At 46.1% G+C, this 13,258-nt stretch overlaps 1 protein-coding gene across 7 annotated transcripts in view; it reads right to left on the bottom strand.

The window, feature by feature from the left end:
- The window catches only part of meis2a (Meis homeobox 2a), a 109,663-nt gene that overhangs the window by 59,731 nt on the left and 36,674 nt on the right, over positions 1-13,258 (bottom strand). For 4 of the 7 annotated variants that reach the window (XM_019872381.1, XM_019872376.1, XM_019872382.1 and 1 more), the window contains exon 8: positions 8,938-9,083. In XM_019872381.1, the coding sequence (XP_019727940.1) occupies positions 8,938-9,083 (146 nt within the window). Of the gene's footprint in view, positions 1-8,937; positions 9,102-13,258 lie in introns of all 7 variants that reach the window. The other 3 variants (XM_019872375.1, XM_019872378.1, XM_019872379.1) reach the window with 2 other exon arrangements.

The raw sequence follows: 13,258 nt of genomic DNA, 5'->3' as shown, positions 1-13,258 counted from the left end.
CTGGCTTGTCCAATTGTGCCTAATGTCTGTTGGGCAAACAAACTCACACAAAGCATTGTGGGTATTGTCACGAAAGTAACGTGATGACTTTCTTTTTTTTTTTCTTTCTTTCTTTTTCACCATTAATAGTCGCCCATTTCGGGGCCCGTGGAAGCAAAACGGTTACCCGGGTTGCCATGGGTGACTGGAGAGGTGACTTTTGGGCTGCGAGGCAAACAAGCACATGACGGATTAGTGTGTGGGCCTCCTCCAGGCCTGCACCTTTGTGACCTTTAGGAGCGTCCCTCCCCTGTCTTGACGCCATTTTCAAGCCCCTAAAACCTTCTCCCTGCTTCTCCTTTGTCCGGGCTTGAAAATCTCTGTCTTGAAAACGTCAAATACTCCTTGAGACCTTACCATGAGGACAGCAGAAGCCAATGCATCAGATCTCTCTTTTTTTGTTTTTTTTCTCTTCTCAAGACGGAAGAGCTGTTCAAAGTGTTTGCAGATGTGTCGCGACCAGTTATACGCTGCTTGGATGAGAAAAGAAGGGTGGCCAACACAGGCTTGGGGGCCTCATGCAGCTTTTTGGCTGTCAATCAGCTCAGTTCAAACTCAGTCATCAGGGTTGAAGATCAAGAGCAAAAAGTTGGATTTATTTGAAAAACTTTTGTGTGATGGTCAGCAAGCAGTCCAATAGCTGCTTTGACACTGGCGGTCCGGCCAGCTTTTTCCTGGCTTGCTGCCGTGTGTGTAAGTTCCCGGGGCACAATAGTGTGCCGGGAAAACTCTTAAAGTGAAAATTATCGAATTTCACTTAATTGGTCACAAAATGATTGATCCATAACAAATAATGTACCATTGTTGATTTATCTATGCCACTGAAAGACAGAAAAGTCAATACATTCTCAAAGTCTATAATTGATAGGTAGCCAATTTTTGGGACCTTTTTGTTTGGTGGGGTGCCCGTGGGATTTTTGGGAGTTAAAATACGTGCCTGGGCTATAAAGGTTTGGAGTCACCAATGTAAGGTGTCGATGTGGGTTGGGGTTAAGGGGTTGAAGTCAAATCGCAAATTTGCCCACGTCAAAATTACAAACGGAAGAATCTCTCTCTGAGTGTTTGTGTTGCATCGAAAGCAAGTGTTGCTGTTGCGCTGATGATACCACGCATCTCATGATCTGAATACGGGTGTCATGATTCTGTTCTTGTGTCTCCAGCAGGTGGCAGAGGGGGGCCTGCCCTCCAGCATGCACACCTGTTGCCAGTGTTCATCAGCTAGCCATGTATTTAATCCTGCCCAACTGCCAAGTCTCCATCGGATTATTGACCTTGTTTGCTGCTCAAGGTCAAGTGTTGCTTTCTAGAACTCTCGATTTTGTCATTTTTGCTCCTTCGTCCCTCATTTGTAAGTATTGATTTTATTTTGTCTTTGCTCTCGCTCTCGTTTTGTTTTCGTGTAATTGGACTCTTGTCATTTCGTTAATATTCTCGGTGTTACTATTTTCACAATCGCTTTTCGTTTTTCCTGGATCCTTGTGACCAGCGATTTCTGTTTCTACTCTGTCTGTGCGCTTTTTTCAGTCAATGAATATTTTTGTTACGGATTTTGTTTGTGTCTATGTGTGTGTGGGATCCAATCGCCATTCAGTTCGTCCACAAACTGTGTCAATGGGAAGTCGCAGGGCCTGTGAAAATTGTTCCGACAAGGTCGGAACAATTTTGAAAAAAGTTATGGGTGTTTTTTTCTCTCTCTCACCTGGATTGTATTTTTAGTGGTGGTGTTGGTCATAATCCAAAATGTTTTCCTTCAAATATTTTAATTCACTGTCCGTTTGCATTGTAAGCTATTGTTGCTCCACGTACAATTATCTGAATGCGTGAAGCTTGCAGCAGCTGTCGGAAACTGCACTTCGGTCACAGAGTTCTGTCTGAAAGGCACAAGCAGATAAATTCTTCTAAAATGAAGGCAACCTCTTTTCGTTTTTTTTTTTTAACATCACAATTGTATTTTTATTTTTTTTTAGAAACATCTATATTATATACTGTTGCCGTGGTACTTTGGCCTGTTGGCCTTTTTCTACTCATCGAGCCCGTCCAGATTAAAAGGACGACAAGAGCTCAAACAAAAGTGACAATACAAACGAAGACCTCGGCAAACAAGCTTTTTGCGCCGACGCGTACACTTGTTTATCATATGGGACAAACATCCGTTGCCAGGGCCTGGCCTGGCCTGGCCTGGACTGGCCTGCGCCCATGTCTTGTGAATGACCCGGGCTGTCTCTTTTATGTGCATCTATAAAAGGGCGGTTGAGAGAGCAGCTCCCATAGGAGGGCTCGACCTGGCGATGACACCCTGTTGTCATGGAGACTAATTCTACGTTGGGCTGGGGATGGGGAAGGGGAGGAGGAGGAGTGGGCAGAAGCATTGTCACTGGTGTATCTAATGATGTTTGCAGCACAATGCACTCATCTCCTCGCAGAGTGGGATGTGTCCTCACTAGGGTTAATCACATGGCTCTGACCGAGGACACAAGAACAGTACTGTATACTTTTATTTATTTTTTTTATATACTTGATGATACACTCATTTTTTTTTTTTTTTTAGTCAAAAGTTCTGGAAGGTTACATGTTTTGTAGTGGTTCAATTTTTTTGCTTTAATTAAAACAGTCATTTAAGTTGGAGCAACTTTCAAATAATTATATATCGACAATTAACCAAACAATGTTGGTTAGCACAACAAAGCGAGCCAGCTGTTTGCTCCAAAATAATCCGCTGAGTTGTTTTCACTAATATCTCGGGTAACCAATACAAAGTACATCAGTTCTGTAAACTCTTACTTCTTTGTTGCGAAATGCGGGGAAGCCCGTTTCGAAAACAGCAAACCTTCAAGTGTTGCAGATTGATATTTATCCGTTTCCGAACAATTGTGAGAAATCACAAACAGAATCACTTCACCGTTTCATGCACCCTGAAACCAGATAACATGATCAGCTGTCCACTGTAGTAACCCCTGTCCCTGAAAGGGTTAAACCCAAACTAAAACCCCATAAAACACGATCAAATCTTTATAAACACTAAAATTATTAAAAAATGTGAATAAAGACTTGTTTTGTGTCCCCCCCCCCAAACGTTCCACCATAATAATACAACTACAATCCGCCAGTGACATCGTTCCTTTGCCTCAGTCCAAGCACTTTGAAAAAAGGGATGTATCGCTTCCCCTTCAGGCGAGCCCGAGGGACCAATACACCTGGCTTAGCAGCTTAACAGCATTTCCCCCAAACACCCGGGCCAAAGGGTGACCCGGCAACAAAACTTGAGACGGTTGATGCCGCGCAGGGGCGAGCTACTCTTCTGCCTGACCACTCTGTGCGGTCACTATTTATTTTGATTGGAGTTTAGTGGGCTTTACGCAAAGTCCAAAGACAAGGCCAAAGTGCTATCTGTCCATCGGACTGCTTCCTGTTTTCATTGTGAGGCCAAGCCTCGTCTTTACAGGGGTGAAGGAGGGCCGGTGGGTGGGTGGGTGGGGGGATTCTAGCCGAGGGTGAGGGAGAAGGAAAGCCAGGGGGCTCATTGGGCATTTTAGAGCAACGGTACTTGCTTTTATTCAGCCCTCTCAATGTCTTCTGCCACAGTGATTGCACCCAACAGGGGGTGCGCCAAGCTCAAATTGTTCTCCAAAGAGACTTAATCAGAGGTGCAAATAATTCATCGATTAATGGACAACTTGTCAATTATCAAAATAATCAACAACGTAACTGAAACTTAATCACTTCGCGTTTGGGCATTTTCTGGACCGTCAAAATAATGTCCTGTTTGGGACAAAGGGATGGAATTTTTTTTTTTTCAGATCTGTTGATTTATCGGCAAAATAATCAACAAATGAATCAAATATTCATTACTTGCAGCCCTATACTTAACACATGCTTGGATCCTAGTGTAAAACTGCGCTGTGTGACTGCCCCGGGGTGAAGCCAGTTTCTTCTTAAAAGTGTGGTTGGGAGAATCTTTCTCCGAATGTTCTGAACGCCTGTTTCCACTTTTAGTTCAAATTGGGTTTTGTGCGGGTTAAAAGTTTGGATGGGGGAGTTTTTGCACATTCTGAAGCTCCTTATTTTTTTATTTTATTTTTTTTTGAATGAGCGACACTAAGAAGCCTAATTAGTAAACACTTACATTTCCTAAAAATACGCTTTAAAACTGAAAATGACAGTAGACACGTTCAGCAGATGTCCAAAGGGGCTGCGCATGGCTGAAAAAGTTTTCAAAATGGTTGGGAAAAAAAAAAAACAGAAGCATCCGTCCTGCTATATCACTGCCTTGTCGTCATCCATGCATTCGAGGGCGCAGTAGTACCCCCCCCCCCCCCCAAATGCCCAAGTTTACCTTCCTGATAACATAATCTCCCTGTAGTATTGAAAAGCTTATACCAACAGTCTGGGATTTCCCTTCTTCTAATGTGGCTGGAAGACATCCAGAACCTCATGGGGACGGACGGGAGGGAGGCCAGTGGGGTATTAAAGAGCGAGAGGGAGCGGAGTGATGCTAGGACCCCGCTAACACCAGCTGAGCTGCCGGTGCGGCCCCGTGCCAACTCCATATACGAGGGAGGGGGGGCATTTAAGGTTGCCAGCTTGCGTGCTCGGCCCCGGACGAACATATGGACTTCAGGTTATGATGCAACAGGTTGCGTTTCGGGAGGGAGGACTGACAGTAGCGAAGGTAATTGAATACGCGACCACCAAGCGGCGGGGTTTAGTTCAGCTTGGAACAGTAAATCCCAACCTGGCTTGAGTTTCCATCATGTGGTGTGCAGGCAAAATGGCAATAGCAAGCCCGAGTAACAAAGTCGGAGCACTGGGGAATATGACATACAGAAAAGAGCAACAAGTCCATCTAAATTGCTCTCGGCCATTGTATCATTCGTGTACTTGTTGGCAACCAAGCAACGCACCGGAATGTGTCCCGCGAATGTGTCGGTTGGCGTTGTGAAATGAACTCAAGGACCTTCATCTGTGTTTCAAAAAAACTTTCATGAATGGGATGAGAGAATGTTCCGGACTATTTCACTTGCAATGTTCAACACACCTTCACCATACGTACCAGCCAAGGGTAGGATAGTTCACGAAAACGAATGAAATAACTACAACCGAATGCAACAATTGTCATCTATAACCGGGCTGACTTAGCGGAAATGTCCCCGGATCTCCAGTAGATGGAAAGTTGAATTGTAGTCTAATAGAGAAAAAGTGTTGATTTTTATAAACATAAACTATAGTTTCATTTTTCATCGTTGTTGAAGCATTCTAGTTAATTTTATTTATTAAACACACTGGGGGCGGCCCGGTGTTCGAGTGGTCAACCTCACAGTGCAGAGGTCGTGGGTTTAATCCCGGCTTCGGCCTTCCCTGTGTGGAGTTTACATGTTCTCCCCGTGCCCGCGTGGGTTTTCTCCGGGTACTCCGGTTTCCTCCCACATTCCAAAAACATGCATGGCAGGCTGATTGAACACTCAAAATTGTCCCTATGTGTGAGTGTGTGCGTGTATGGTTGTTCATCTCTGTGTGCCCTGCGATTGGCTGGCAACCGGTTCAGGGTGTCCCCCGCCTACTGCCCGAAGACGGCTGGGATAGGCTCCAGCACGCCCCGCGACCCATCTGAGGATAAAGCGGAACAGAAAATGGATGGATGGATGGATGGATGGATGGATGGATAAACATACCGGTGAATTTGTTTTTACACCACACGAAAAAAAAAGTGAAATTTGAGAAGTTCACTGAATGTTCTGAAAACCTCTGCTTCCGTTCCAGAGTGATACTAGATAGCGATATGCTGTCGCTCAACATCTTGTAGCTGCTGACATGTTGGAGCTTCTTTTCAACAGCAAATTAACTCAATCAACAACGCCCCATGACCTAATTTAGGGGAAGCAACCCCCCCCCCCCACACACAAAAAAAAAACGGTGCAGTAAAGAGACTTAGGACAAATATGATTGAAAGATGGGAGCACTGAGGGCATTTTTGTCATACTGAATCCAAAAGCCAACAGTTGAGAGTGGAGTGTGTGTTGGTGCGGGATGGTTGTGGGGGGTGGGGGGGCTGTTGGTGTGAGGTGATATCGTCGGGTAGAGTAGCAGAGGGGGCGGGGAGGGGGTTAGCTGCTCTGTCCTTTTGGAGCTTTTGAGACAAACGCGACAATGGCTGGATGTTGAGAACATATGTAGAGAGACCCCCGTGGCTCATGGAAGACCAGGCGGCTCCTTTTCACTCCTCACCCCTCACTTAATGAATGAGCCCATGACAGAAGAATGCCACTATGGGCCATTCAGGGGCCAAAGTCCCCCAGAATTCAACCCCAAATGCATCCAGCAACGGCAAAATACATTTGCTTAACAAATTAAAAGAAAGGCGGACGGGCGGGCGGGATGCGAATGTGCGCGCATGTGTGTGTGTGGGAGAGTTTATGGGTGGGAGAATTGGATGGTGAGAGGAGAGAAGGGGGATAATTCAATTAGTCCTCTTCCTCACTGAAGAAATAAAGGCAGGTTAAAAGGGAGGGATTATTATTTGTACAAGACGAGCCTGCGCTTTACACAAAGGAAACAAATGAAGATTGGAGAGAACATCTACAAGCTGGCAAAAAAAAAAAAAAAAAAAGAGAGAGGGGAGGGGTCGGGATGCTTGAAAACACTGAATGAAGCGACGCCCTAAAAACTGTCCATTGAGTGGCTCCCTTCTTTCCTTGAAAGCATTCGAAAGACTTCCAAAAGCTCTGTGTGTGCCGTTCTGATTTGGACCAGCGCTTATTTGCATGAGGCCTCATTCCAATTACAACACAAATAAATCTGATATTTAAAGCGTCCTTTTTTTTTTTTTACTTCAAGACTCCATAAAGTGAATTGAGAGATGTGTTTGTAGTGTAAATACATTATATCGGTTTGAATATAGTCGCTGAGAACTAGGTAGGACTGAATTGCGGAGCGATAGCGTGAAAATGTTTTCCATGGCAAAAACTAAACGGCTTCGTGGCGATTTTGTTTATTTATTTATTTTGCACTTGACTTAAAAACGCTACTTTAAAAATTAACAAAAATATTTCAACCTGACGAGGGTGAGTGTTTAAAAATTGGAATCCCCAAACGGAGTTGAAATGACTTCGGGTTAGCACATTCTTCCGCGCGCATGACAGTTTCTCAAAGGGAGTCACTTTTGATCTCTCAAATCAACATCCTCAACTTGATGGTCACATTTCCGTGCAGTCCGGGCAGCGAGCGAGTGAGTGAGCTGTGAACAGCTGCTGAAGTCATTTTGATAATGATGAGAATAATAAGCAATAAGCGGGCCTGCCTGCACGGCTTCGGGGTGGGGGGCTTTGCAGTTGCAGCTTCACTGCTCCTGAAAAGATAAAAGTGATTAAAGCACTCCTGATTATCCCCCCTGACCAAAATGTAATGGATTTACAGCCCTTTCAATTAGGTTGTATTTGCTGGTCACTCATTATGTTTCGGTGGAGGGGACGAAGGGGGGGCGGGGCATGTCGCCAGGGTCAGGTGGTGGTGGTGGTGGTGGTGGTGGTGGGGGTCACCTTTTGGTTGAAGATCAGGATAAAGTTGGCTGGCTTTTAGCGCTGCGTCCAGCTCGTGTGTCACATGCTGCTGCTGAAATCGGAGCCGTGTGGCAAAATCAATACGATTTGATGTTCGGATAATGTACGGACATCAGCGAGGGTACAAGGGAGGGGAGTGGGGGGGTTGGGGGGCGTGGGGGTTCTCCTCTGTGCTTACAAATGGACTGACACATGGCAGTGCCTCATTTCAACAAGACATGTCGCATCAGAGAGTACAGCAACGAAGGGGAAAGTGGATGTTTCGGAAAAAAAAAAAAATCGGGCACATAGCTTCCCAGTTCAACTCAAATCAAAGGGGGGAGCGAGATCGAATGTAAAATTCTGTTTACGCTGGAATGTGTTTTGACTTATTTCTCAAACAAAACAGTTTGTAAATACAGAGACATTTGTATTTAATCTTTTCGAATGTTATTTTTTAAAGCGTGAATGAATGTCCAATTTCTTTGATTTCATCATATATGTGCAGCAAGTTTTAATTCCTGTATTTAAGCGGAATATTAATGTTGAAACTGTGCGTGTTATTTACAGTGGCTTCAAATAATATGACATACACTTTTCGCTTCTTTTTTTGATGAACACCTGGGCCTACTACGCAGCTGTAATTTAATGCTTGAATGTCATTATGGTGGTTCATCGAAGTATTATTTAAGGTGGTACTGTGAACCAATGGTTTTGACTACAGTATTGCTCCAGCTATACAGGCTAACTTATTTTTACACCTTAAAATATTTGGGTGGATTTAATTATTTATTTGTGTTGGTTTAGTCATGTTTTGGGGTTTTTTTTTACACTTGTATAACAGTATACAAGACTGAAAAGTTACATGACAAAACATTGCCCCAAAACAGATTTCATGATGGTGACAGTTTGACGCTGGAGCAGATTATTTGAAGGAAAACTGCTGTGAAAACATTTTTGGGGGAATAAATCATATCCAGAGCGCCATCTCCACCTCCCGCGCAAGCAGACCAGCATTCACGAACAGCGGACACGGATGTCCTTCATGTTCCCCAGGAAGTAACGATTCTCCACTCCCGGCCGACCCAGCGTTGCCCAACAAACATTGCGCATCCCAACATTGGATTAACCGTCCTGCGCTCGTTCGTCCCATTGTTTGCCGGGAGTGTGCCGAGCACGGTAAACAGTCCAAAGTGATTAGTTTGACCCGGTCAGCGTGCTCCTCTGTGACAGGTGGCTGACAGGTGAGCCCTCGCGATCTCTCTCCCTCTCTCGCTCTCTCACAGTGACAACTGTGTGACAGCTGCGTTTGCACTCCAAATTATAATAATAACAGTTATGAAAAAAAAAAAAAACAACAACTCACTGTGAGATGCTGAAATAGCCACGCCCTCATGATGTTGGTGGCCACCTTGGGAAAAATGCCGCGTTTCTTCTGCCTCTTCTTATCTTTGTCCGGGTCGTCGTCGTCGCCTGTGCCGGGCGATGCCACGCTGTTGTCTAAACCATCTCCTGGGCGGAAAATAAAGCCTGCGTGAGACATAAAATGCCGCACGGGCATACCAGAGCGCGTCTCGTGAAGGATGGATAAACTGACAAATACCACAGCTGATAGCTAAGAGTGAGGTTAAAGGCAACACGGTGAATTTTCCGCTTTTAGACGGCCTTAGACAAAGGCCTGTGCTGAGTGAGGGGTTTACATTGAGACCTAGCGCTGTTGTTCTATACTCCAGAGCATGTACAAGAGGCTGGTGGGGGGGTCAAGAACTGGAGTGTTACAGTTGGAGACCAGATCTACAGAAGGAGGTTTGGGGTGGGGTGGGGTTGAATCAAGGAACTTTGACATACAGTACGAGTCATTAATTCAATTACGTTTGCAAGCTTGACGTAAGGAAGGGCACGGCGGATGTGTACGAAACTCAAGTTCATAAGGGTTAGGGTGGCGGCATGGTGGACGACTGGTTAGCACGTTGGCCTCACTGTGCAGAGGCGCAGGGTTCGATTCCAGCGCCAGTGTGGAGTTTGCATGTTCTCCCCCGTGACTGCGTGGGTTTTCTCCGGGTACGCCGGTTTCCTCCCACATTCCAAAAACATGCGTGGCAGGTTAACGGAACACTCTAAATTGCCCCCCACCCCACACACACACACGCCACCTTTTCCTCCTCCTCCTCACAATTAGCATAGATGGCTAGCATACGCCTTTATTAATGTCCGCTAGCGTGTTTGACGCCAAGACGAAAACATGACTTCTTCGCTTAAAAAAAAAAAAAAAAGTTTCATTTCTGCACCCCTTTTTCCTCTTCTTGTTCCTCCTTCCCCACATTAATTGTGCATTAGCAAAAAATGATTTACTTTTAACACTGGTGGTTATTTTTCTTGCCCCCGGGCTTAGATGCCTTGAAAGCCTTCCTTGAGGGCATCTAAATTATGAATCTGAAAAAGTCCTCCACCAAGGCAGCGAAGGACCCGGACATTCCCCAAATTCGAAACCGGCATGTCGGCACGTTTTTGGAGCGGCGTCAATCAAGAGCACCTATATGAGCGCTAATCTCGCATAAATATTTGAACTAATAACCTTTAAAAAAAAAAAAAAAAAAAAAGGGAAGGGGGCAGACTCCCGGTGTAATCAAAATGCAAAATAAATGAAGAATACAAGGACGGCAGCATGGGGATCCGAATTCTAACGACTCCCCCTTTCCTCTTTCAGTCCTTTCTGTCCTTGTTTTCCTTCCACATCATTAGTGCCGAGCCACACCAAAAAGGGGGGAAACAGAGAAGTGCCGACTTAGCACTCGGCGTGTGAAGTCAAAGAAGCAACAGCCCCTCTGAGGGACATATGGGGTGTTGTCGTTGTACAATGGACATTCATTAGCCGGCCCAGCGCCGTAAATCCCGCGCTAAGTACGAATCCTTGTTCAGGAAAGCCTAAAACAATAAACTCCGCTCCACACCGACTGCGAAGGGTCGGGGTGGGGGGGGGGGGGGCTTCCTGAGAAACACGACTCCACGCGGAAGTCAACAACACGACGCTGTGAATTTTAAACACCCTGCCCGTCGAATAATGTAACAACACATTTTGGTTTATTTGCTTGCTGTATGTGAGTGTTTGTCTCCACAACTGTTTTTTTTTTTTTTGCCTTTAGTGTTTCCGAGTATATCCCTCTCCCGCTGTGAGAGGTCAAGGCCTCATGTGGCGGGACCTACACGTTGGCCAAAAGGGCTGGCAGATTAATTTTATTGACGTTTCCATTTTCACTGTAATGCGATAGCCACTGCCAGCAAAAGCGCCGCCGCCGTCGCGCAAGGTGACCCGGGCGTATTTACCGAGTGACCTGTCACTTCATTACCCAGCATGCTCGTTGCCTCCCACCTTTCCCGCCTGCGGAGAAGAAACCCGACGCCCAAGCTTTCAGCTCCTCCTCAAACAGATCATGTGCACCAGGGTCGCGGTGCACGCTGGAGCCTATCCCAGCTGTCTTCGGGCAGTAGGCGGGGGACACCCTGAACCGGTTGCCAGCCAGTCGCAGGGCGTACATCGACAAACATCCATCTGCGCTCAGACTCACGCGGAGGGACAATTTAGAGTGTTCCATTATCCTGCCACGCATGTTTTTTGGAATGTGGGAGGAAACTGGAATACCCGGAGAAAACCCACGTCTATGTATTTATTTATTTATTTTCATTTTTCAGTTGTCATCATACCCGTGCTTGCAAAAACAGTCAAGTTTTCCGGCGTAATGCCCTGTGGGATACACCGAGGTCTTCAATGTCCAGGTGTTTATTCGAACAAAAAAACCCGAGGCGATGGCCAGAAGGTGCGACGGAAGAAAAAGGTGTGAAAAGACAAAGACCGAGAGGGTGCGAGGGAGCAGAAGAATAAAGAAGAGGCAACTTGCGCAGCCTCATTACATCTAAAGGAAAGCCGGCGCTTTGCATCCACCCCCACCTCCTTTCTTAGGAGCCAGAGAAGGAACGCTGCAGGGCAAATTGTCCCAAACGCTAATGGCTTCTGACTGTTCCCTGGCAACTCTGCCATTCGAACCTGTGTGGATGCGCACGCTGGGTAAAAAAAAAAAAAAAAAAATGTAGGCAGAGGAAAGGAGGGAGAGTGAAAAAAAAAATGTGCAAGGCAAGAGTAAGGGAAAGCGTCCCATCATCTGGCCATGTGACACAGATGGAGGTTGGCTATTAGGAGGCAGCCAAAAGGCCTCGGGGAGCTGAGATGCTGGAGTGTAGCCTCGGGCACTTTTGGAAAAGCAGCACCCTTGGAGATGGGGCGGCAGGGGAGGAGCCCCACTCTCTCCCTTCCCGCTCTCCTTCTTTCTTCAACACACGCCAGCCACGCCGTGACTGGGGCTCTGTTTAAAAGTTGGCGCATAATTTCAGATGGATCGGTCTTATAACGCAACGGCAAAGAAACAACGGGCAAACAAACAAGTCCAAGAGCGCACTCGGCTCGTATACATCGCCTCTCAACTCGTCACCAGTGGCTGCTTATTAAAAATGCATTCCCATATATCTTCGCCGCGAGTAAATTGGTCTCGGGGCTGAGCTCATTAACGGGTCGGTGGAGGAGGACTGTAAACACGGCGCAACTATTGCTTGTCTAACGTATTAGCGCGCAGGGGGCGGGGGGGTTGCTTTTTCCAAGTTTGTCGCACAGAAAAAATTGGTTTGGCGTCAAGTGTGAGATAATCGTAGAGCTCGGCGTTTTTTGAGATGGGCTCAAGAATTGAAACGATAATACGGTTTTCACAAATGTCCGTCGTGTTGATGCAGGGCTGCAACGAATGATTGGTTAAAAAAAAAAAAAAAAAATCGGTTTTTCGGATCAGCTTTGTGTCAGCTTTGACGTCACTTGTCACGTAAGCTAAGAAAGCAGCGTGACGAAGGCGTAAGAATAAACGATCAAGGTTGGCCATCCACCTCCACAAGAAAGCCAGCGTTGCATTTTACTCTTCGTATAGCAAATGGAGAGTCTTGACACAGACTTTAGATGTTGTGCCGTGCACAGGGAGGCCCCCGGTGTTTGTTTCAGGCTAATGAAGCGAGAGTGTTGAGTCAGTGGCTTATGGAAGCCGTGCTTAAAGTGACTTATTACCGGCGGGGGCCCTGCCTCCTTCTGTGCCTTTGCAAACCAGTCAGGCATTTTTTTTCGCCCAGACCTCGTGAGGAGCGGACGGCGAAGTAGCTGGACAAACTACATACAGTATGTTATATATGGGCACACCATTAAACCGGCTCATTGCCGGCAAACACATGGACAAAAGCCCGCGTGAAGACATGAGCATTTAGCACATTCGACCCCCCCCCCCCTCACATTCACAAATGGCTGCGCAATAGGAGAAGCGGTAGGGGCTCCCGCTTTTGTCCGTCTGGTTACCCCCTTTTATTTACTCTGGATTTACGGAGGGCTCTTTGACGCTTTTGGGACCACATGCCCGAGGTGCACACCTAATCACGCATGCACAAACATGCAGAGAAGTGTTCACACTAATGGAATGGTCCGACCTTGGTGGTAGATGACATCGCTGATGACTATAAGTTCACGTTAGTCATGTGACTGCACTCGTAGGTATTTGTAAGATCAAAATAGCATTCATTATTGTAACATCAGAATCACATGAAAGTTGGGCTCACATTACTTATGTGTTAATTTCCAAGTTGAAAATTGAGCTTTTTTTCTT

The sequence above is a fragment of the Hippocampus comes genome, unplaced genomic scaffold (assembly GCF_001891065.2).
Source record: "Hippocampus comes isolate QL1 unplaced genomic scaffold, H_comes_QL1_v1.1 scaffold92, whole genome shotgun sequence".
Lineage (NCBI taxonomy): Eukaryota > Metazoa > Chordata > Actinopteri > Syngnathiformes > Syngnathidae > Hippocampus > Hippocampus comes.
This window is presented reverse-complemented; position numbering and strand designations above follow the sequence as displayed.